The 25,776-nt window shown below is 28.9% G+C and overlaps 1 protein-coding gene across 1 annotated transcript in view; it reads left to right on the plus strand.

Moving 5' to 3' along the window:
* The first annotated feature begins 812 nt into the window (after positions 1–812).
* Positions 813–25,776, plus strand: part of LOC132924607 (Krueppel-like factor luna) — a 79,173-nt gene continuing 54,209 nt past the window's right edge. Inside the window, exon 1 of the mRNA XM_060989015.1 lies at positions 813–1,479. Within this exon, the coding sequence (XP_060844998.1) occupies positions 1,450–1,479 (30 nt within the window). The 5' untranslated portion in view covers positions 813–1,449. The remainder of the gene's footprint in view (positions 1,480–25,776) is intronic.

Below are 25,776 nucleotides of genomic sequence, written 5' to 3' on the forward strand. Positions count from 1 at the left end.
CGTTTATTAAAAAAAAATTTGTTAGAATCAAGTTCAACAGAATCATTATTTTCTTGAATAAACTCAACTCATAATTTAGTAAAAATAATTTTTTACTATTAATGCATATATTTTTCATTTCATTTGAGTATAATTTATACTTGATAAGAATTTGAGGAATTAATAATTTAGTAATAATCTATTAATGTAAATCAATGGATTTATGAATTATAATATTATAATATAATGAAATACCGTCATTTACTTCATAAACATATGCATCGCGTATAGACTATAGAGTAGTATAAGTAAATATACAACAATAACTAAAAATAATTTTATACCGCAACAACCGTATACCATCCCCCACACCTTAGATTTTTTCCAAAAAATATGTTTATAACGCAACTACTGTTGTAAAATAGGAATCGTTTAAACATCAAACGTCGCATAGGTACTTCTTATGGGGTAGCGTATTATTAGTTATTACATTTTATTTTATGTGCCAACTGTAAACTGCAAATACTATCCAATAAAATATTAATAAATATTGGGCAGTAGGTATAATATTATTTTCGGTTATCGCCGGGGGGAGGGGCCGGGGCCTTCGCGCGCGCCCGCGCCCGACGTCGCTTTCGGGTGGCGGAAAACCGTCGACCGGTATTAATAATGATAAACGCCGCGTAAACGGAGCGCGTGCGCGAGCCTCGCCGACACGCGCGCGTGAGCACTGGGGTGGGCGGACGCGGCCGAGCGAACGCGCGCGGCGTACGCACGCGCGCGATCAGGTGCCGCGGCGGCGGCGGTGACGGGCCGCATTAGTAGGTAAATCGCGCCCGGCGTGTCAACCGCGCGCGTGCTTGCAGCCGATATTGGCCGACCACCGACCAACAGGATAGAACCGCCGCGGCAGAGGGACAGCGGAAAACATCGCAAACGAAACAATAATATCGCGATATTATTTTGTTCAATTATTCGATATTCTACCTCGTCGCCGTTCGCTACTTCGGCACGACGAGCGGGAGAAAAATAAAAACCATTTAATATTTTTCGTCGTCGATATCATATAATTCGTCACCACTAATCGGTTCGCGGCAACAGTGCGGCGCGTTTAATTTTGTTTTTTTCACGCGTCCCGCAAGTACCCGCACACGGTTTTTTAGTTTGTGCGACGCGCGCGCATATACAGTTGTGTTCCTACGCAGATTGATTTCGGTCGATTTATTTTATTGAAAACATTGCTCGTACAGTCGTCGCGAGCCGTCGTCCGATTTGTTTATTCGTCAACTTTTTCACCGTTTCGACATCGTTCGCGACGATTCTGTCGTGCCCATCGTAGCGAACGTGCTCGGAACGTTCGCCGCGCCGCGTGATCCCTATCGGTGTGGCACCCAGACCTGTGCCGGCGCACGATGTCTTGAGAGCGCGTTTAGCGACCACGACAGAGGAGAAATCGTTCACGGTATCCACATGGCCGGGGCACTGGAAATTCTACAAGAAGTGAGTGCCAAAACCATAACGCATCATACATAGCTTTTATTCAATAACCATCATATTTTTTTTAAATACGTATATCAGTCGCCGTCCGCGGCCGAAATCGGCACGACGACTCCGTAATCGTTGCCGTGCCTCGTTCCGAAACTTTTATCATTATTATTATTATTATTATTATTATTATTATTATTATTATTATTATTTTATAAATATTTTTGTCAACGGCTTTATCTAACCACTAACCCAAATGCCCGACCGGAACACGCTGCACACACGTCTTGTATCATTGTTTTGTAAGAATACACCTTGAGTCGGGACAAAACGAGTCACGTCGTGTGCTTTCCGATCGGTACCTACTTAGACATATTAGGTTTTATTTTGATCCACCGCCAACAAACTCTTCGCTATGGCATGTTCGCCTTATGTGTATATCTTGTCTTGAGAGCGGATGACGGAACAGCGTTAAAGTCTCTTTGCAACGCGTATACTTTTGCTGGATTTGAAGATTTAAAATCTCTTCCTCATCACTTGTCATTTCACTGTTAGCGACTAATACGACTGTACAGAGTATCATCATCGATTTGTTATTATTTTTAATTACGGTTTTGATATATTCTACCGTTATTTTAATTAGATAAATCGATCAATATTGCTATTATTGTGTACTATCGGTGTTAGATACACTTAATTTCATAAAGTTATCAATATCGATATGGTAAGGTAATTTACATTGCAATATACTTGTAAAAACAAATTATATTTTGGGAACTGTAAAAAAAAATGTATTAAATAAATTCTTACAGATCCGAAATTAATCAATTAATTGTATATGATGATTATAATTGTATTCATAATTTAAACGAAATAATCTTGAAAAATAAATAAAGATATTAAAATAATAATAAAAAATTAAAACACATATTTAAATATTAAATACCATAATTTACTAAAACTAAACAAATAAATATAAATGACAAATTACTTTTAATGTAACAATTTTCTAAATAAAAATGTAAGCATTTAATGAGTAGACTGTAGATATATTCTATAATTCTCTATATTATTAATATTAATCGCGTGCATACTTATCAATTTGATTATTACTGTGCAGTGTGTAAAATATTGGTACATTTTAATAATTTGTTTTAAAAATATCAGCGAACTCAGTATAAATATACGTCTTACCTATTATTAAGATAGAAATTATTGTTCTTTTTATTGACTCTTCGATTATTCCTATTGAGATAAGCAAAATGACAGTATAAAATATAGATAATACTTCACCTTGTTATTTCATCTCTACTAAAGAAGTTATCAACACAACGAGAAAACGAATTTCTATACAATTATCTGTATATATTTATTTAATAATGATAAAATATAGGTATACCTTCATATGTATTTGAATTTCTATAATTTTCAAATTAAAAACAAATAAACTAGACTACTCTGTATTCTTGTACACCTACATAATATATTATTTTTACATACCAGTGAAGAAAATATATTATTCAAATGTTTATACACGATCGTGTACGCCAGTTTGTTGAACGCGTGCGCTGCAACGTTAATCCTAATATTATGAGTTACGACACATTCGGTTCATTTATTATAACATTATGTTTAGAGGTAGGTAGGTGCCGTGTGTCGTTTTCTCTAAATTTTAAAACTGCCGAATATGATCGGATTCCGCTTCAGGCCAGCCGACTGCAGACCAGACTACGTGCATAATATTGGTGTGCCTATAACAGCGATAGAGTACCTACATAATAATATGTAACGTCTTGCTGTGCGTTGTGTACGGTAAAACGGCGTTGTGAAATTTAAATTCGAACTCCCGTTTTCGATCTAAATCAAAATTTCTTTCGTGACTTATATATATATACGCCTATAGGTACTAGTGTATTATGCAGACAAGCGACGTCGATTGTTACTGTTAAAACGATAATAACTTACCCATACTGACGTATGTAGAGGTTTATCATACTGAATTTACACACAACACACTCCCACGTATAAATATATTATGTATACACTCCGACACAAAACCGTTGTTGACAATATTAGTATTGTGTGTAGACGTAGATACTACCTACATTATTTTTGGATTGGCAGTAGTGATCGTTTCAAAGTTCACAAAATAATTACCTGCACGAGACCAAAAACTGATAATTGTGTTAATTGTTAAATTAATAAATAATAAATATTATAAAAATAATTCCGTACTAAATCGCCGTTCATAATTAATTTCCGTTGACATTTAAACGTAGATGGATAATAAGTCGATAAAATAAAGTCCACAATAGCTAATATAAAAATATATATTTGAATTTTAAATCTTTGTTATACTATAGTGTAGTGGGCTAAAATCGTAAAGCGTCAGATAAGTATAGTCTTCTATTACAAGTTCTTACATTAATTTAACTAATATAATTTATTAAAATGTCTTTAAATATTATACTTCACGCTGTGTTTAGTAAAAACCGAAAAGTACAGCATACATTAGTCATTTTACTAATAAAAAAAAAAACTATATACTATATAAATCAACATTTTTATTATTTTATAGCTCCTATATACATATATTACAGTTTTAAATGAATATTAATTTGTATGAAATTTAAATAGTATCCTGTTCCCATATCGATTAAGATTTAATATTCGCTCTATTTAAATGCAATGGTATTACTCGTTTGACGGCGTCCTACAGTAGTTCACCCACTACTACTTAATGTATATGAGGCGTTTGTGTAGGCAAATTAAGTACAGTCTTGCATGATCCTCTATCCGCTCGCATATTCGCCGAGCATACACTTGTGTTGAGGGTCAACAAATTGTACGTAAGTAGGTATAGTAGGAACTTATTGTGTTTTTCCGATGTGATGTGGTAACAGTGATATTTGACATATTTTATGTTGTAAATAATTTTTTTTTTTTAATTTTTCCGGAACTGCAATTATTATTCTTTAATTGTATTACAATTTACTCTGATCTATATATATATATTCAAGGACGTACATCAGGGAAAATGTAAAGGGGAGTGGATATTTATATTTTAGAAAACCAAGGACGAGGATGAAGGCCCTTTATTTTCTGTAATTTGTAGATAAAATAGTATAAAAAAAAAAACCCATTCTTTTTATTACATTTTACCATGGTAATAAACGAAAAATATTACTTAAGACAAACGCTTTGTTGTTATTAAAATTAGTGAAGTACGGGAATATTAATTCACTCGGCGCCCACATTACTAATGATATACCAAATATTTATATTTTTTGATTACCATATTATTAAAGTTCCGCTTAAACATATATGTATATACATATATGCATAACTATAAAACTAAACCTGGCTACTGCATAAAAACCAAACGAATTCATCTTAAGGAAAATGTATTTATATAGTTAAACATTACATATAGAAACATAAATTATATAATTAATCTTTCTGATTTAAATTTACCTAAAAAATTATTTTAATACTTAAGAAATGTCTTATGATAAATCTTTTTTTTCTTGAGAGTGTCTTGCATTATTTGTTTTCTCTCTGACCCACTTAGCAAAATATCATATTTATCTCCAACCTTATTTTATTACTTAATTAGCTTTGGTATTAGAGAAAATTTACTTATTATCGAATTTAGAAAATTATATTATGTAGTTTTACGTTAGATTTTTTACGATATTTCAATTTTTATGCAAATTATATAAGTACCTATGTAAAATATTAAAATTTAAAAATGATTATGCCACACTTTAAAATTGAAATATTGTAAAAAATGCGAACGTATTAACACCAATATTGTACTTCACATTTTGTTGAATATTAGATCATCTCACTCTAATGTTAAAGTTAAACACAGAAAGTTGGTTCTTCGTTTTTCTGAATAAAAATTTGACATCTACATCTAACTTTACATATATAATATTTTTGCAATTTATTTGTTATATTAAATAAAGGCATTATGGAAAAGGTTTTTTTAATATAACATAATAAATATCCAACCTCTTTAACAAATAGATTTTTCAATATTTTAAAGCTTCATTGTATTTACTATGACTTTTTTTATGTAATAGATACATTAGATTGTATTATAATTTTAAATCGTATTTAACGTATTGTTGAAAGTTAAATTTTAGAATGGCTCGTGATGTGATAAGAATGTTTTAGGAAATGTGAAATGATCAATCCGCTGTAATGGTGTTACTAATATGACTAATACATTAAGCACAATTGAATGTACCTGTCAATTATTGTTATTATTAATGATAAGCCTTATTCAATATAATAATACTAATATGTCTTCAATTTAATAATAGGTAGACAAGTAGATGTATTGTGTTAATTTTACGATTTTAAAATGTAAATAATTATTTTGGTAACATATGAATAGTGAATACGTATACTTTTATATACATAATCGTTAAATAGGTAATTGAGTATTAGGTAATTAGACTAAACTGTATTGTAAGTTATGCTATATTATAGACAAATTTAATTTTTTTAATAATATTATAATTATATATCATAACTTGATTTTTATAAATTACTCGTATGCTACACAATAGGACATTTTTAAGTATAGAAAATATTCTTGATTAATTTAGTATGCAAGTAAAATAAATATTTTATAATTCTGATGGATATAGCAATTGACGAATTATAGAAATTAAAATTGATATGAAAAAAATTTTTTTTTCATCAAATAAATATAATAGCATATAAAAAAAAATCTCTAAAAATCCTAAACATGCATCTATTCTATACATAAAATACACATATACCAATAAATAAATAATAATTGACACATTAAATAATCGCGTATGGTAACCATATATCCTGATTTAAAAAAGTGAATGGAAACTAATTATGTTACATTTTAAAAGTATAAATTTATTATTATGATAGTAAACAGTAGACACAATAATAAGGCAAAACCGGATATTTTATTATGCAATATAATATATATATATTATATACTGCTAATATATAGGCATTAGGTATATATACATATAGGTAGTAGGTATTAGGTATATATTTATATATTGAATACACACGATTTGTTATGTTTGAAAATATATGTACCTATCCAAACAAGTCATTTTTCGAGTTTCATTTATTATTATTATTATTGTGCGAGAGCTAGGAGGCCATTAATTTGCGTCCGTTTTATAATGCCGTTTTTATTATATTTTTTATACGCGTTTGAAAGTACCTACGATTTTTTGGGATACCTTACAAGTTACAATGTTCCAGAAATTGAATGTAATGCAACCTATATGTATAAAATTTGATCAGAATATTATGTTATATGTTATATAATGTTTGTAGGCTGTACTTACATTTTTAATATTATTTCGGACAAGTAACTAATAAGTGACTGACATACCTATTTAAAATAATTCTTTTTTTCGCTTTTGTATAATATTATGCTAATATTTATACCACATAATATTATATAATATGTTTGTAGGTAGACGCAATTTTCCTAAGTATAAAAGCGTAAAAGAGTAATAAAAATGTATTTAAAAACATTATCTATGCATAATATCTACTTATAGCGTGTACCCATACGTTAGCATTAATGTGTGTAATGTTGTCGTTCAATATAGAATACTTAGAATCGTTATACTTATATCTATATATAGACTACCTGAACATTTCCTAGGTATATATACTATGTAGGTAATAATATACGATCCCAAGGTGTTTTGTGTAACGACATAAAATAAATTTGCAAAGCATAGAATTTTAATTATTTAATTACTATTTGCATTCATAATATTATAGGATCGTGTATTTAATATGGTAGGTAGTGCATTATTAACGACATTTTTTTTGTTTATTTTTAATTTGAGACAAGTTATATATATATATATATATATATATATATATTATAAAGAACATTGTTTTCTACAACAATTCTTGTCTTGTAGATTTAAATCGTCACTATAATATGGTACTAGACTATACTATAACGTGCATCTTATTTTGTTCATACCTACGGTAAAATCATATTTCGGGTCATATCCAACATTATTAAGGTAAGTTGTATATTTAATATTGAACTGGAAAAAAAAATGATAATATTCAATTATATATTAATAATAGTCATATCATATTCATATAATCATATACTTACATTACATAAAGGTATATATAATATATATATATATATATACAAGTAACCATATACATAACAGCTATGTGAATTCGTTTTTTACAAAGTAATAATATTTTATACAACATAATATTTTTTAAATTGAAATAAATTGAATTGTACATGATATAAATATTTCAAATCTACATGAAAATTAGTCTCACAAAATACGTTTATCGGTGAACATGAATAAGTTATTAATTTTGATTAAATTGTTTTTCGAACACCCATCTAATAAGTGCTGTTAAATGTAAAGTTTTTACTAAGATAACATACAATTATTTAAACAAATTAGACGTTCATAATTTCTTAATATTAGAACTAATATTTAAAATCGATTGTTTATATATAATAATCTATTACCAGTTACTATCAATTCGTCAACTTATTATTCTGCAAGTCTATCCCTATACATATTTTTATAATCGACTACATAAAATTACTGTTTCACATCTTATTGCCTTATAATGATAAATAGAAATAGGACTTTTAATATTTGTATATTTGTTTTATTTTTACACAATATCAAAAATATCAAAGTAAATAACAAATACATTGTAAGTGTTATTAAAGGTAATTATATATTAAATACAACTATATATGCGTATCCTCTTCTACAACGTATTAATAATGCGTAGATCTACTGTTATTTTTATGTTATCAAAAAACTAACGGAACAAATATAATTATAATTTTTGAATTGACTGCCTTTAGTAAATAGAACAATATTATTTTGTAAAGTCCCATTGATTTCGATAATGGAAAATATGATTGCATATAGGTCTGTAGTACATATTTTATACAACGCGATTCAGCAGTAAATTTGTAATGAAAATCAATTCATTTTTATTTATTGCCCATAAAACACTGTTGATTTTATTTTATGAATTGATCAAAAAAAAAAACCATTTAATTTTGAAAATTATACTATTAGGTATAATAACAATATTTAATACTCAATTATATTCTCAAAAGTTAATTCATACGGAATTGGGTCTTCCAATCTCCCAATAATTGTAACAGAATTTTTAATGGAACTACAATATAATCATCAAATGTCAATAAGACGAAAACGTAGCAACTTTTAACGTTGAAAGTTTTCGTGTTACTTGTTCGTAAAAATTAACCTAAAACTGCATATAATGTTAATTTCAATACTATATTAAACCATATAGAACTGCATTCTACATTATTACAATGTTATACTCGCACAAACCTGACCCCTGGGAATTTTGTATTTTCGGTTGCGATAAGGTACATTTTTGTTTTGGAATCACGAGTAGGTATTTTTTAAAAATACAAAATAACACCGTGACTTATATTGAATATTGTTTTAAGTCCGTATTGGTATATAGATATTTTATTATACGGTTTTTTATTTTCACTCTCACAATAATAATAATACTTATAATAATGTATTAATGTCGATGATGGTACGCACACAACTACGGACGGTACGAAAAATATAATATACTAATGCTTGTAAAAGGAAAATCTATTCGTACAATAAATAATACGCACGCGTGTCTCGCCGCGACGGTAAATTATCGTTAAATTCATAGCGGAACATCGGTTGTCGCACGGCATGCGCCGTCCTTTAGATAGGTACAGGGTAGGTATAGGCGAGCAGCAAGTAGAAACTTACCGAAACAAATAATAATATCATATTTTATGTGCCATTTGCGAGCGTGGTCGTAAAATCTATAAACACACAAAAGCTGGAAAAAATACTGCAAAATGAAACGCGCAAAACGTACTAAAAAAAAAAAAATAATAAATAAATAAGCGAACGAACAACTGCGACAAACGGACGTGACGGCGGGCGCGCGGGGAACCGAAAGGAAAATCGTCCGGCCAATGGCGGCGCGCGGGAAATCGGCCATTTTCCAGGAGCGGCGGGCGCCGACCATTGGAGAACGAGCGGTTTCGTGGGGGCCATCGATATTGTGTATAGTACAGTTATAACAACGAAAATAATGGTACGTACCGTCACCGCCTAGAAATCGGTCACGCCGAAATGCGAAACGATTTCGATTTTCATAATATTATTATATAGATAGGTACCAAAAATGTGATATAATCTAATGAAACAAACTCGTGGACGCGGAACGTCGGTGGGGCAGCACACGAACAACGGGGTTTTTTAAACGGAGTTTGGACGACGATTTTGTTTTTTATGCTTTCCCAACGCTCCGATTTTACGTCGATATAAAACAACAATAAAATATCGGCATAATTATGAACTCGCCGCCGCCGTGATCGCTTTTCGTGTGCAACAGTATATACGCGTGATTTCGAATTGACGTTCGGCGGCACTTATTGGCCTAGCTAGTACTTCTACCCAAATAGTGGAGCTTATTTGCGCGAATAATTTCTTTTTAATAAGAACATAATATTACCATGGAAATCATCGATTCGTTGTTTGGTATATAAACTATATATATTGAAAAAAAAAAAGTAGGAAATGTAGCCAATTCTGAAAATGATGTGTCGAATAGATTTATATCATTTAATTTATTCTTTGCTAAAAACATTAGGATTCGATTTCATATAATTTTTAAACATTTTCGGTAAATAACGTATTTTCGTCCAACGATTTAAGTTTATATTTATTTGTTATAATTCAAAAATATTAATTGTGACTTGAAACGTATCCATTATTCAGTAAAATATTATTTTCTTTACAAAAAATTTTTTTTAAATATTTTGACCATTTTATGGAATTTACTTCACTTATTTATAAAATCCAATTATAATAATATATTATATAGGTAATATATGTGAAGTTTTTGTCAAAATATATATTATACCAAATTTACTTATATAATAGAAAAATAAATTATAAAATATATCCTTATAGAAATAGATATTGACACACCGCTTCTGTTCAAAATCGTTTTTTGTATGCAATCATTTATCTATCATCGAATTTAAATTTAATACATCCATTATACAATGACCTATACTCGATAACGATTTTTCACTCGACTCTTTCTATATTAAAGTGCGATTTTCCCAGTTTTTTAGTCTTCATTTAGTACGAGCTTAGTAACGTGAGGATCTATCATAGAACTTTCAGATTATATTTAATCACAGGTAAAAATTAATAATTTAGTGCGAATTTGGTAGCTTTTTAGTGCGCACTACTTAAATGCGCATAGGTAGTCGTAATGCGATAATATCATATCACTGTATTTATATAATATTATATCGATTATAGATTAAAAATCGATACCCAATGATCACGACATTCTGGACTGACCTACGAACAAACGGAGTTGTCCGCAATAGGTCACAAAATCACGATTTTTTTCAATAACTCGTAATGCACGCGTTATCGTACCTGTGTGTTCAAGTATTATGGAATTGGTTTTACAACAGGACAAATATACAACAACCACACAATTTGGTTCAATTAATACAATTCACATCTTGAAAAAAAAAATCAGGCTGGATACAATACCTCTTATACACATTGTGTACATTGTCTAGCCACCAAAGTATATACAGCTGATAACGTTTTATGTTACCGCGACATGGTACTCCACTAAACTCGAGTAACCCATAAATATCTTGACGGTGCCTATATGGTAACATTCAAACCTTGATCCATTTAATACGTACCACATACGACATTTTGGTGTTTTTTTTTTGTAACATTGAAAGAAGTAACGTTATTTTACAATGTTGCAGTATTGACGCAAACCAATAGAACTATTTTAAGTTTTAAGCGTAGGTACATGCATTTTAATCGTATATTATTATGTACATAGATATATACACTATGGGTACCCTCTGACGTTACACTCTTCTCGATTAAACTGTAAAACCCTGTACAAATTACGACTGGTTAGTGGATCAATACATCAACGTAAATTTACAAATTGAAAAGCATTCGGCTTCGGAAATAAACTATATTTTTATGATTTAAAAAATAATCACTACAATTATTTTTTAAATACCTACTTAATTACTTAATTTAAATCGGTCAATTAGTTAAACTTAATACACATGCGGTACCAAATATAAAGATCACTACAAATGTAACTAAAAATAACACGTAGATATGGAATGGGTATAGCGTTTATATGTGATTTTTTTTATTATTGTCACTATAATTATACAATTATTTAATCGATAAATGTATCTATTTTTGAAAATAATTATCTTATTTAATTAGAAACAATTTGAACAAAACATAATATATTTTAAAATCATTTTATAGTTTATAAAACTTTTAAGATATTTAATCTTTTAAACGACGACATACATTACTTTTAATACCATTCATATAATAAGTTAAATAATAATTAATAACTGATTAAATATTGAACTAATAATATAACTCGTTTGAATTTCGATTTGTACACAACTACTTTAGAATTATATATTAAAGTTGTATATTGTATTGTTGTTTAAGAACAATTGAAAAATTTATGTAACAAAATGAATTGAAAACATTTTTTATAAACAGATATATTTACCGAAGATAGACACTGAAATTATACAGGAAAGTAAACTGCTCACACCGTATTTGTTGATGCGTTTAGCTGTATGCTATTCATTTTATTTCATTACTGTCGACGCACAGTCAAAATCTTGAAGTGATTAATCTCAATTCAACCAAAGCGAGTATGACGCCGCACAATATAGGAATACTTACTTATAAGTTATAATCATGTCGGTATACATACATATATATATATTATATATATATATTATATGACAACACCGCTGCGTATAATTTACGTTACTATTATTATAACTGATACAATATACATTATAATATCGTATACTATTCCGACGGGCACGGTGCGCCTACTTACCTGTAATACGGGTGTGTGAGTAAAAAATAATTACACTTTGGTCTCAACCACCAAATTAACTGCGGGCTCAAAGGTCACGAGTGCATATTATATTATTCATTAAAATATTACTAATGCATAACCTGAGCTGACTTATATACTATTTTACATAGTTATAATAATAATATGTAGGTACAAAAACTATTTGTATTCGTAAAATTAAAAAAATATATATTTTTGACGACTTAAATTTTATAACTTAATGATATCAAAGTTTTTTGTAGCGTTATATCAATAACTTTTTCAAAATATGCATTTTATTATTGGAATAGTTTTGTGAATTAGTAGTATATTTAAGTAGATTTATTTTTTATTTTTACCTAATAAATAAGATATTATATTATCATAAGAGAAATCAAACTCAGCTGTTAAAAAAATAATATACTTATTGTAGAACTGTAATGTTAACTCATTCTTTTTTAAAATTCACTAAATATCCATATTTTTTTGGTTGAAAATTAGTATTAGAAGATGAACAAATGTAAGACAGTTTTAATAAACGTTTTAGACATAATGTATATTATATATTTTTCGGCGAAGTAATTGCATGAGCAGTGTCTTTGTGCTTCTTGTATTTGGCTTCAAAGTGAATTGATCAAAAAAGGCATAATGCCACGATTTTTAACTATAAATGGATAATGAGACATAAATTATGGTGTTTGAGTTTGAAATTGGAGCTAAATAATCATAATATAATTCATTATGTTCATAAATTAGTATTTTATTTTATTATAATTCCCATACTATTTGGTATTTTAGATTTTTTAAATCGATTTTTATGGAATATTTTACCTACTTTTGTACAAAATGAACTTTGAATTTTAAAATCAACAGTAGTCAGTTCTATCACAGTAGTACAGTGTTCACATGTTTGATGGGTATTCAATACAGCAGACAATAGTACAATAGCTAGGTATGAAAGCACTAAGAATTTGACTGCTACGAAAACTTCGTTGTAATACACACGTCGTACCGTGTGATCGATTACAGCACGCGTGTTACTTACTCCTCAATGCGCAAACGTGATCATCGGTCAAGAAAATTACATTTAAAGTATAATATGCAAAACTTTCCATGAGTTAACATAATCGTACATGCATATATGATATATAATATATTATATTTAATATAATATTATACGTATACTGTATAGGTGCATGATACATACCTAAAAATGTACTGTAGTACCGGCAATCGTATTAATAATAATTCACGATGATAATATGCCGACTTGTTTACCTACTCCAATAATTATTTCGTTGCCCATGTTTGCGATACTGTTTATCAACAACTTAAAGTATAGTTTATAACATTATATGTTTTTACAAAATAAATAAAAAGATAATCGAATTGTTTACATATTATATTGTTGTATTATCATACGGTTTTCCGGCTTTTTACAATTGTAAACCCGATGTGGTTGTTCTTTGTGCGCATTTCTCATGGTTTACAGTGTTTTACTGTGTACATCGACCGCGTTTATGTAAACAATAATTATGATATGAGAATACAAAAAACATAATTCGTAGGTAGTTGATGAACGATTGTTCAGCAAAGCCGTGTGTCAGATGATACGATGTCATAATTTACTCGTAATAAAATCGGATAAAACATTCACCACGGCAAATATTATCTCCCGGTGAGCGATTTGTCTGTTTATTTATCTAGTTCGTGCGTTGTTATAATTGATTCTTAAAACGTCCATGCACATAAATAATATTATCAATACGTTTTATTCATATTGTTTTACTAGTACATGATAATATATTATGTTTCGATTATTGACTCGACAGTTAATTATAACTTAATATTTTAAACTTTAGTACCTATCCGAATCTTTAATATTTTACTTATACGGTTATATGTCGTCAGCAAGTGTGGTGAACATTTCGATACAAATCAAAAAATATTTGATTAATATCTACCGAGCAGTTATTTGTTCGGCAAGGCTAACTTTAATTCGATTTAAAATTGTTAACGTTAAAAATAATTAAATAAATAATAATTGTTATAATTTGATTATAGTTTAAACAGCATATTTGTGTTCTGTGTAATCTCCGCGATCTGTTTGTTAAATATTTGTTTTAACCACGTTCTATGGTGTTGAACTATTCATAAAACTAATGAAAAGAATCGTCAGTTAAAATTGTTTTTTATGCACACGAACTCGTGCCTTGCGAGCTGTCGGAACCCCTTTTACCTAACCAACTAATTATTTACGTAATACATTAACCGACCGAACAATTGAAAACAGATTATACATATGATTGTGCACAGTGTTATAAATTATTGTTATTTTCACAATCATCGCAATGGTATTTATTTTATTCGTGGAATAATAAATGCACTCGGTAGCCGGTTGTGTGGAATTATAATATAAGATTCGGGAACCTCGGCGTACATCTGAATCTTTGGTTTACCAGCAGCGATGTACATGCGTTCAGTCTATTACTCTTATATTAATTCACCTAGATTTAAAGTTTTCTAATTGATATTTTTACCGGTCAATATAGTTTTTCAAATTTTTTCGTCTTGGAAGTTTTGTAGGATTTCACTCTTTACAAATGGCTTTCTATGTATTTTTTATATTAAGGATTGGATTAATAGTATATGTTATATTTAATATAATATAGCTCTATTTGAGCTTTATGATTGTTGTTTATCATATATATTTATGTAAGGAAAAATGATTAAATTAGAAATTAATTTTATAATAATTTTAATGTTTAAGTTTTAATTTAAGTTTATAGAAACGTATAACAAACCATCTTTTAATAATAGATTAATTACATGGGGACCAAAACAACTGCCTAATTCTTTATTTTTTTAAAACGATCGGTATTCATGCTAAAATTTAAAATAGAATAATATTTATACATATCAAAATATGGATGTTGGAATATCCATCCAACTATCCAAGATTAATCAAAAACGTTTTGCAAAATAGTCCGCGTTCTTACAATCTATACAGATAAGAGAATAATAAGTAAATTTGATCGCTAATATTGAATGATAAATGACAGGTGGTTTGCATTAATGGGCAGTTTTTTTTTGTTTTTTTTTTTTTTAGTAAGTCTGTAAAAATGTTACACGCCTAGGTAGGTACTATCTGTACTTGCTTACAACTTTCATTTTAAAATGCTAATAACATAGTTCAAATCTACAAATATAAATATGCCAACATAAACAGTGCACGATGGCGCACCGGACTAAATTCTTTCCTTTAAATTTGATAATAGATAATTTCAGTATTCAATGTAATGTTGAAAAATTACAAAGTAAAATAGATTTTTCTGACAACTCTTGGGGGTATATGACATTCTCTTAGTATGATAATAACAGTAATAACGTCACCGCGCATCTATAATGCGACAATAATATGTGTAATTTCTTTAATAATTTACTGTCCATAAATAAATGTGCATAATATACTATATAGACAGCCGTTGTATTAGAGGTGCTAGTGCGTTACGCAATGAGGTTAGCAATAGGTTTCTACAATTTAATATTTTATTGTTATGCGCGTGCTCGCGTCTGTTTACATAAATAATTATTATCATTGTTGTTTATATTGCTCAGCAAAATGCGGTCAGGGTGAAGAAAAAGAAACAGGAGCGGGATGCATACTGAATTGTATATGCCTGCTAAAATAATAAGTACACACCAGGGTTATGCGATGCGTGCGGAGAGGAAGTAGTAGGGATATATGATAATTTTAATTGAATTTGTAAAATTAATATAAAGGTACCATTTGGATGACGATGCTGCAGCCGAAAATACACTGCATAATAGTAAATAGACATTGCCGCCTATTTGTATGACTATGCCCCATAAGCTCGATTTTCTAAATTTTCAGTTAAAACTCTCTCACTGAAAAAAAATCTACGCATTATAAGATTTATTGTATTATATTTGATTATGTTTACGTTTAAATGAGAACATTCTGTAGGTCGAGAATTTGACCAATTTTTGTTGTACGAAATAGATTATCAAACAATTATTATATATTATAATCGTCATTTAACCATGCATATGAGACTAATTACTAGACGTGTGAAAGTGTGGTCGATTTTTCCAAAATGCAGAGTATAATATGGACATTTTTGAGATCAGTTGGGCGGTTTTAAAAGGGGTGCGATGGGTATAAGTCACTGCTTGGTCTGCAACGCAATCGCATAAATACGTAGTAACTAATAGTCGTCATAGTCATCAAAGCATAAAAATTATTTTATATAAGTACATATACAATTACTTTTCATATACTTATCATCGGGCAAAAAAGTAATATGTCGGTGGATTCGACATTTAAATAGAAGTAGTCAACTAGTCTTTTCGGTGTGTCGGAATTTCATAATTTTGACGAGCCAAACAACTTCAATACTAAACTGGAAAATATTATGGTGTATACCGTTGCATATCGCCGCCGTACGGTGTTTATTGGTTTTGCATCGATCACCGTAGTTGCCGCCGGTCGGCGTACATTATTATGTACACAATGGGGTCCGTCGGCGGGTAGTAATAATAATAATAAGTGAGAGGGAAATGCTTTTACCGAACTAAATATCTTTCGTTCCGTTTGCATGTAAATTATAAACGCCTGGTCCGTGATCGGACAATATACGTATACGCAGTGCGCATAGGTATAGGTTTTGCGCTTTTACTTTTACCGTCGTACAAATAGTTCGTCGTTAATACTGCGCGTGTGAGTGTTTTTCACGATATCGGCTTGTGTGTCGAGTTGTCCGACCGACGTCGATTAAGCGCCACGACCACTGAACACTATCATTAACACCGCCGTAAAATTGATCGGAATTTGATATTAATAAGACAATGATTGTGTCACTAGTGTCCCTATGGGCAGGATAATCCCTCACTGTGTACCAAATAAACACAATATAATCATTTGTAATTTCATAATCTAAAACACTCTTCTGTGTACCTATATAAATCGAACAAATAGTTTTTTTAATTGGTGTTAATTAAGAATTGCGAAGATGTAGTATTCTGCAATAGTTTCATGCCATAACTCGCCTTTTCACTTCAATCCTATAATCTATACTTTAATGCTTATAAATAAAAAATATTCATTCATTAGATACTTGCCTAATGAATATGCATCAAATGTTTAGGAAACCTTTCTGATTTAAATTATGAAATTGAGAGTAAAACTTTAAAAGTTGACAGTGATTTTTAAATAAAAATGTAAAAAGCAAAAATAGTGTTACATAATTAAAAGTTTTAAAAAATGTATCTCAAATTTTCTTGTTTATATTATACATATTGTTTATGTAATTATATAATAGTACAAAGTGTTTGAGTTCTGCTATTTTAATTTTTTCCCGACCATAAAAAGTGACCTAGAGCGAATTTGCAGGTTACCTATTACAATTAAAATATTTATAATTACTAATAAGCTTATAATGTAATGATTTTGGATTCCTTATAACTTAGATTAAAAATGTGACTAATGCAAATCAGCATTTATTGATTATTATGTAGATAAATTACATAATAAAAACATTTAAAAAAAATGTAATAATGCTTAATTACTGTTTTTATTATAATAGTTTTGGTCTCCTAGTTTTTTTTAATACACTATATTCTGCAATTTTATTTTTATTTTTGCGTTTTAGTTCAAATTTGGTTTCAATATCTGCTATTTTGAAGATTATAATAGATAAACGCTCATAGTTTCTGGTAGATAACAATATTGTACATTTTTCAATTTCATATACATATATGACAAATATATTATTGAAATATAATAATTAGGTATCAAAAAAACTACGAATTAAAAAATAAATGCTATCTATATGACTATATAGTTGTTAACACTTTATCATTTTTAAAACCGGTTGAAGTTAAATAAATCATCAAAAATAAATGTGTATAATAATGCAATGATTTGTTGTTATATAATTTGTATCGGTCTCGTTATAATCGTATGAATAGATTTCGAACGTGGTATTCTCTATCACGTCACTTAAGTCTTTTTCATTATAAATGTATACATGACCGGCTCGCCAACGTTCGATATCAATGACTGTACAACAGCAAAATGGGAATGGCGATTCGTTAAAACAATATTCATCAGTCGAGAATACGAAGGTATTTTTTTCTGATAGACAATCGCGCCGAAACAATTTCGAAACCATCTATCGTCACAACTATACACTTTATATAAAGCCGAAAACATATCAAGCGAGTCGCTGGCCAGAATTCGATCGAAAAACCCCTCCGGGTGTCCAACGTGGTATTTATGTGCTTAACTGCTGACCAGTAATTTACTTTCCGTTCCATTAATTTCCTGTTTGTACAAACTGATGTAAACGCTCTTTTAATCAGTGCTAGGATAATTCAGGAGAAACATAATATCAGACCATTCAGACCGGTAAGAATAATAAAGAATACAAAATTATCTAAACTATTATCTTAGTAATAAAGTATTGCATTTTTAAACTGAAAAAAAATCTCTATTTTAAATAGAATGCTTACACAAATGACCTTTTATTTATTATTTATTTTTCTATTATTATTTTTTTAAATATATAGAAAACAAACTATATATTATTGATTACCACAATACACATACAAAAATACAAATAACTAATACAAAAAAAAAACGGTATTTTTATAAAGGTTGTATTATTATCAACAACTATGCAATTTTATTTATTAATAGGTATATAGGTACTTTAAAATGTTAGCACTCCATCTAATAACTAATAAGTAATAATTGAATCCTATTAACCCCAAGGAATGGATACAAAAAATGCCTCTCTTAGAGATACTCTCCATCTTAGAAATTAAACATTGACATTTTTTTTTATCGTTTATATTCGTTGATTTACAAAACGGTATATAATTTTAGTTTTTGATTATTTTAATGTATATTAATTATAGATGCATATTGTGTCTAGCCCTCTCTTCTAAAATTTCTAGATCATTCATTGTATTTCAGATAAGTAAATATACATAATTTTACGATCAACGACTGAATATTTATGTACATATTAAATATATCATTCAACGGCAGTTTTACACGGTTTTTTGTAAATAAACAGCAACAATAAACCAAGTAAATGATAACCATTGTTAGTTGTTATTTTAAGAGCAAGGTCACTGTGGCTGGCTGTAAAGAGAAACAAAATAATAAATATACGCATTTTATTCGCATCTAAATTTCGATCATTTTTTTATTTTTAATTAAAAACCACTTCTTAGTTAGAAGATTTGTAATTTGACCACCATAAATATACTAATTATGATGTCTCGACTTTTATTAATTTATTTATCATCGAATTAATCTTGTTTTTATTTTTCGTTTATAATTCGTTGGATATTAATTTCCCCGCAGCTCTATGTGATTGATGCTGAACGGGGGAAGTGAATTAAGTAGTAATATTTGGTTTCTGTTTTATTATTATTATTATTATCATCATTATTATTATAAATGAATGTGTTTACAAACACGTTTTCGCGTTAAATAAGAAGTGCTAATAAATGTTGATATGGCGCGTAAAATTGATTCTATTATATATAGGTAGTACTTATTCATTATTATATGTATTTACGTAAATCGTAACGCACGAATTATGTCTGACTTTCATACGTTATAATACCATAATAATTAGAATAAGGCGTGTATGTAATATAAGTTTTGTATTTCATACGTCAGGAAATAAAATTTTTTTAATTATTTTAATCAGAGAAAAAAAATGCCAACTGATCGAAAAAAAAATTAATCTCTACTTAAAGTAATGGAAATCTTAAGGCACATTATTTAAATTAAACCTGTGTGAATAGCTAACGAAGGCCATTATATTATTAATCAATATTACGTTAAGATTGTAAAAAACAAAATACACAAATATGTATTTCGGGCATATAGCATATTTTATTGCTTTATAGCGATTTGCTTTTTGTATTTCTTTAATATTTATATAACTAAATAAAATACCGGTTCTAAATAATTGTAATGTTTAATTTTTTCTCTGACTAGCTTAATATGTGGACCGTACTTTATTTTTACGCTTGACGTGTTAAATAAATAATAATTATTTCACGATATATAATTATCAAATAACAAATAAACAAGTGTACAATAGACCAGAACTGGAAATTATTAAAATTTATCGTGTATCGATCGAATATGAAAAAAAAAACATTAGACTGCTTAGAAATGTTTTCGGTAAAAATTTTGTTTTGTTTATATATTTTAGTAATTATTCCATACATATATTTTGTGTTGGATTACCCCAAAATGTTATAAAATAAACACAGGCAATAATATATAGTTATTAGTTGATTTTGAGCGAATTTTAGTTAAAACATTATCTTCTAGATTTCTATTATTGATATTCATCTTTTAAAAACATAATATACATATAATGCAATATATAGCAAATTTTCTTTCGGTAGTTTCATATTTGTGTTGTTGGATTTTTCTACTAATTAGTATTTAATTATATTTGTAGGTTAGTTTTTTAAGAAATTTTTATTTTCTATAAACTTATGAAAAATAATAAAACACGTATTAAGGGATTTTAGTTGGGGTAGTGAAGCTTAGAATAAAATTGTTTGTATAATGTCGGGTAGTTGTTAGTCCGTTCACCGCAGTTACTTTATTTACCATCCATTTTTAAGTGATATAATAAGTTATCAAAACTTTTCAGTTTGTGTACCACTTACATATTTATTATACTATTAAGTTAAAAAATTTTTCTTCTTTTTTTAATGCTGCTAATTTGTCCGATTATATGAGAAATGGCATATACTGTTAACTAATAATTAATTATTGTTAAACAATATTATTATATATATTATAAAACTCCAAACTCTACACTTTATTTCAAAGCTGTATATTTTGTGACATATTTAACAAGGTAGATGGGTTTTTTTTTTTGTAGGTAGAATTTTTTGTTAATACATATTATGCATGTGCACTTCAAGAGTGTAATATATGTTTTATACGATTTCGGTGTCTCGTGTCCGGTATTTCAAGACCAACAATGTAATTTTACATGAATACAAATTTAAAATATATCTGTATACTTTATGAATAATATGTACCGTAATTTATCGTAGGTATATGCAATGCAGTTTAGAAAAGATATGAAAATTTAAACCGATATTCGGCTAAATTGCATATGTAATGATATAATGTCCAAGATCAAGTGATTATATTATAGGTAACTTATACGTTTTAAATATGTTTTAAGTGTACAACACACCTACCTGTCTGATGAATAATATTATCAGAGTACCAAACAATATTTAGTAGAAAAGTTCACATATACAGGGCGATCATTTTTTTCACAGTTGTAATTTACCGGTTAATTTTTTGAAAATATAATTTTAAGTCATTACAATATATTTTGCAAAAATTATATTATTTACTATTTTTTTATATTCATCAAAATTTTATCATCATTTTCAAAGTTTTTATTTTACTTATTGATAATAAACATTTTTTTTTTTATTCTGAATTTAAACATTTTTTTGTGATTTTCTATTCATAAAAACCGAAGTAGGTAATTATAATTGGTTAAATGCATATGGATTTTAGATGTGCGTGATTAATCGTAAAATAATCTGATTATTATGAAAATTTCAAAAAAATATTCTACTTCAGAACGTGAGTTAAAAAAAATAAAAACCTTAATAATAAAGTAAAATCGTTTTATAAAAACGTATACACATCATTGCAAATGTACAATAACACCACAAATTATGTAAAAGCAAAAAACATTTTCTTTAGCACGACACAAATTTACACCATTAAACGAATGTTTTGTGTAACAGTGACGTAGAGATATTCACCTTGTATATAACCTGTGGGAAAAATTCAATGGGATTACCGAAATACCATGCGATGCGGAGCTGTTGACCGTGTCCTAAACGCGTGCCGAGTTGTAGGAATGTCGGATTATGCGACACACCGGCGAATTCACTCGAACGCGCGTCGTTTACTTTTTATCATTTTTGAAACGGTCCCCTAATAACACGGCCATGACGAGTAGCTATAATAAGAATCAAGAATAATAAAAATAATAATATTATATCGTCTACATTTAAAATAGAAATACGACCGTAGTTGTGGGTGGTTAGTGGTTACCTCCGCATTGAATAATATTATTAGTCCTGCCGCCTAATATACTCACATTTTATTATCGGGGATGATCGTCCACGGTACCGGAACGCCGTTTCCTGTTCGTATGTGTCATTTTTTTGTAGCTGTTTTTTATATACATATATTCTATACCGTATTTGCATCGTTTGTCGAATATGTCATTGTTGTACAGGGTCTACTGACTAGAAGTTTTTTAAACGTATTGATATTTAACGAGGCAATTAAACGTAGCTGTTTGAACACTTTTTGGGATTAACTTTATTTTTAAAATATTACATACATATTCGAAATTAACTGATTCACTTGTATTTAATATTATAACTAAAACCGTAATAATTGTTATCAATGATTTTTATTGCTAGTTCAGATTTATGTATTTCATTGTATTTTTTAATAAAGTAATAATTTCCTGTATTAGGTTACTCAATTATCACTCATTTTTAATCATTTTGATAAATATCGTTAGTTATTACTAAATATATTATTACTGAACATAAATGTTTTAAATTATTACCGACAACCTATTTTATAAAAAGTACTATTTAAATTATTATTACCTATTATTGCCGATGTAAAAATTATTGTTCTTTAATTTTTTAATGATTTGAGGCGATTTTTTGACATACTTACAATTATTTATGAAGGTGTATCGTGTATATACTAATGTGTATCATCATTAGGACCATTTAGTATAGTCAGTATAGATAATAGAATTGACCGACGTTATTGATAGCACGTTCCCATTGTACACAACTTAATATTAATAGAAGTAATACTATAATACTCATATTATGTTTGTTCAGATGGGTTAGTGACAACCACCACGACCATATAAATATACCTACATTTTATTATTATTATTTGTTAAGGCTTCAACAGCGATGGTTATTACCTCACTTTTAAATTAGATACAGTTTGTAAATGAAATGAAATAACATTATTTATATTATTTTTGACTTAAGTTTATAATATTATGAAAAAAAATATATATTTCCGTGTTTTCTTCGTTAAGTGCATGTCGGAGTGAGGCTGGGTTAATAAAAATTTTTCGTGGTTCCATGTATTTTGGGAATTTTGTCACAATGCCATTGATCGTACGGTTTTCTTTGCTCGTGTCGTATATGTCGCGGGTAGGTTCTTTTTAGTAATGAGGAAGGAGTGGGTTATATTATAAGCGTGTGTCTAACTCGCATGATAATAAATATTATTATAACATTTTGAGCGTTTAGCAGCCAAGAATAATGCTACCAAAACCAATTAAGTCACGACGACGACATATACGAGTACACCATACCGCGTGTAATATACCGCTATGAAATGACTACTGGCTTTCGGAACTCGTGTGGTGGGTGGCATTGGTTAAAGGTGGGAACGCGCGCGACAGACGTAAAAACCGGTAGCCAGCGCGAGACAATACCAATGACAAAACATTACGCGTTGTACAGTCCAAGTCGGTCGGCGGTTAGACGATTTTGGACAATTCGAAAGATTTACCGCGGCTCGGTTTTCATTCCCGACCGCTTTTAAATTATTGCACAACTTTACGCATAAACACTCTATAATTAACGCGTCAACGACACACCGTTATACTTTTCAAACTCAATTGTGAAACGAACGCACTGAAACTCGTTATATTATATATGAATCGAGTTAAGCTTCTCGCTCCGAACGCGACTGTGCGTGCGTACCCAGTAGCTATGGCGTAGCTATTTCCTATTTTAAAACACAGAAACCTCTCGGCACTACACGAAAAAGGTGATTAATGATTATGAATTATAAGTGTACTCGCCTATTGCGTTCAAAACGTATAAATGCGCCAGTAGTACATGTGCAATATTTTTCGAACGCGCTGTATGTTCTCGTACATAAATGAAATTAGAAAACAAACGAATAATTTATATAAATATAATATGTACAAGCTACACGGTTATCATGAGTTTTACGACTCTGGTAGATTGAGTTACATCATGCGTGGTCGTAAACTCGCTTATGGGCCATAATAATAGTTAAGCACATAGTTTGTTATTATGATTACTGACAGAATAGTCTGATTTTTGTGACTTTTTATGAGGTGATAAGTAATAAGTGTCGTGTATCGTAATTATTTTCATTAATAACGATATAAAACCATATACCTAATGCGCTCTCTGACCTAGGACAACATTTGTTTTCGTCAAAATTTAGTAAGATGTTATACAACTTGTATAATATTATAATGTATGCGTCATTACAAATGTAAAACACATTTAGTTAACATTAAATTTAAGATATGTGAAACACTGCGTGATCCGACAATCTACTAGTGTTCTGAAATAATATTACGACGTGGTTATAATTTCGTGCACTCGTATGAGTACGTAATCTGTATTAAAAGTTACATTTTAAAAACTTAAAATTTATCGTTTCTGAAAGAATTTAGATTTAATGAATAATATAATTTGTAAATTAAAATATTTAAATTGTTTAATCCATGTATATGTAAAATTGTACAGATGTAAATATTAGTCACGTATGAAATAATCACAAATTGTTCCCAAATTATTTTACGGAAATAGGAAATAAGTAATATTGTTCCAAACAACAATATACCTATATATTATTATATAACTTTGAAGCATACACCTAACCGTCTGTTTCTCTAACATTTTCATTATAATTGATTGGTACATTTTATTGAGATTTATAATTTTCTATGTTTTTAAATATATTTTTTAGCGTAAGTATTGTCTTTTAACCTTCTAATTTCTATAATATGCTTAAGTTTTTAACTTATATTATGATAGAATCTAAACAGATTGTGAAAAAGTGATGATAATTTATTATGACGCATCCGTTATTGGGGTTAATACTATACTGCCATTCGTATTGGTAAGTACTAAATAATTATCTACTACTTGATTGTAGTTTCACTAGGTATTATACGATTTGAGATATACTATAATATTTTTTTTATCGATTAGAATATGAATGAGCATTATCGGATTAATGTATAATATTACCTATAGAAAATAGCACTTAGACGTTGAATTCACATATGATATCTTTGTCTTACAAACGTATAAAATATAACAACTTTTTTTAAATTTATTTATAGTTTTAATTTTAAAGTGATTTTAACCTATTATATAAGTTAATGGTAAGAA

Source organism: Rhopalosiphum padi, chromosome 3 (genome assembly GCF_020882245.1).
Source record: "Rhopalosiphum padi isolate XX-2018 chromosome 3, ASM2088224v1, whole genome shotgun sequence".
In the NCBI taxonomy this organism is placed as follows: domain Eukaryota; kingdom Metazoa; phylum Arthropoda; class Insecta; order Hemiptera; family Aphididae; genus Rhopalosiphum; species Rhopalosiphum padi.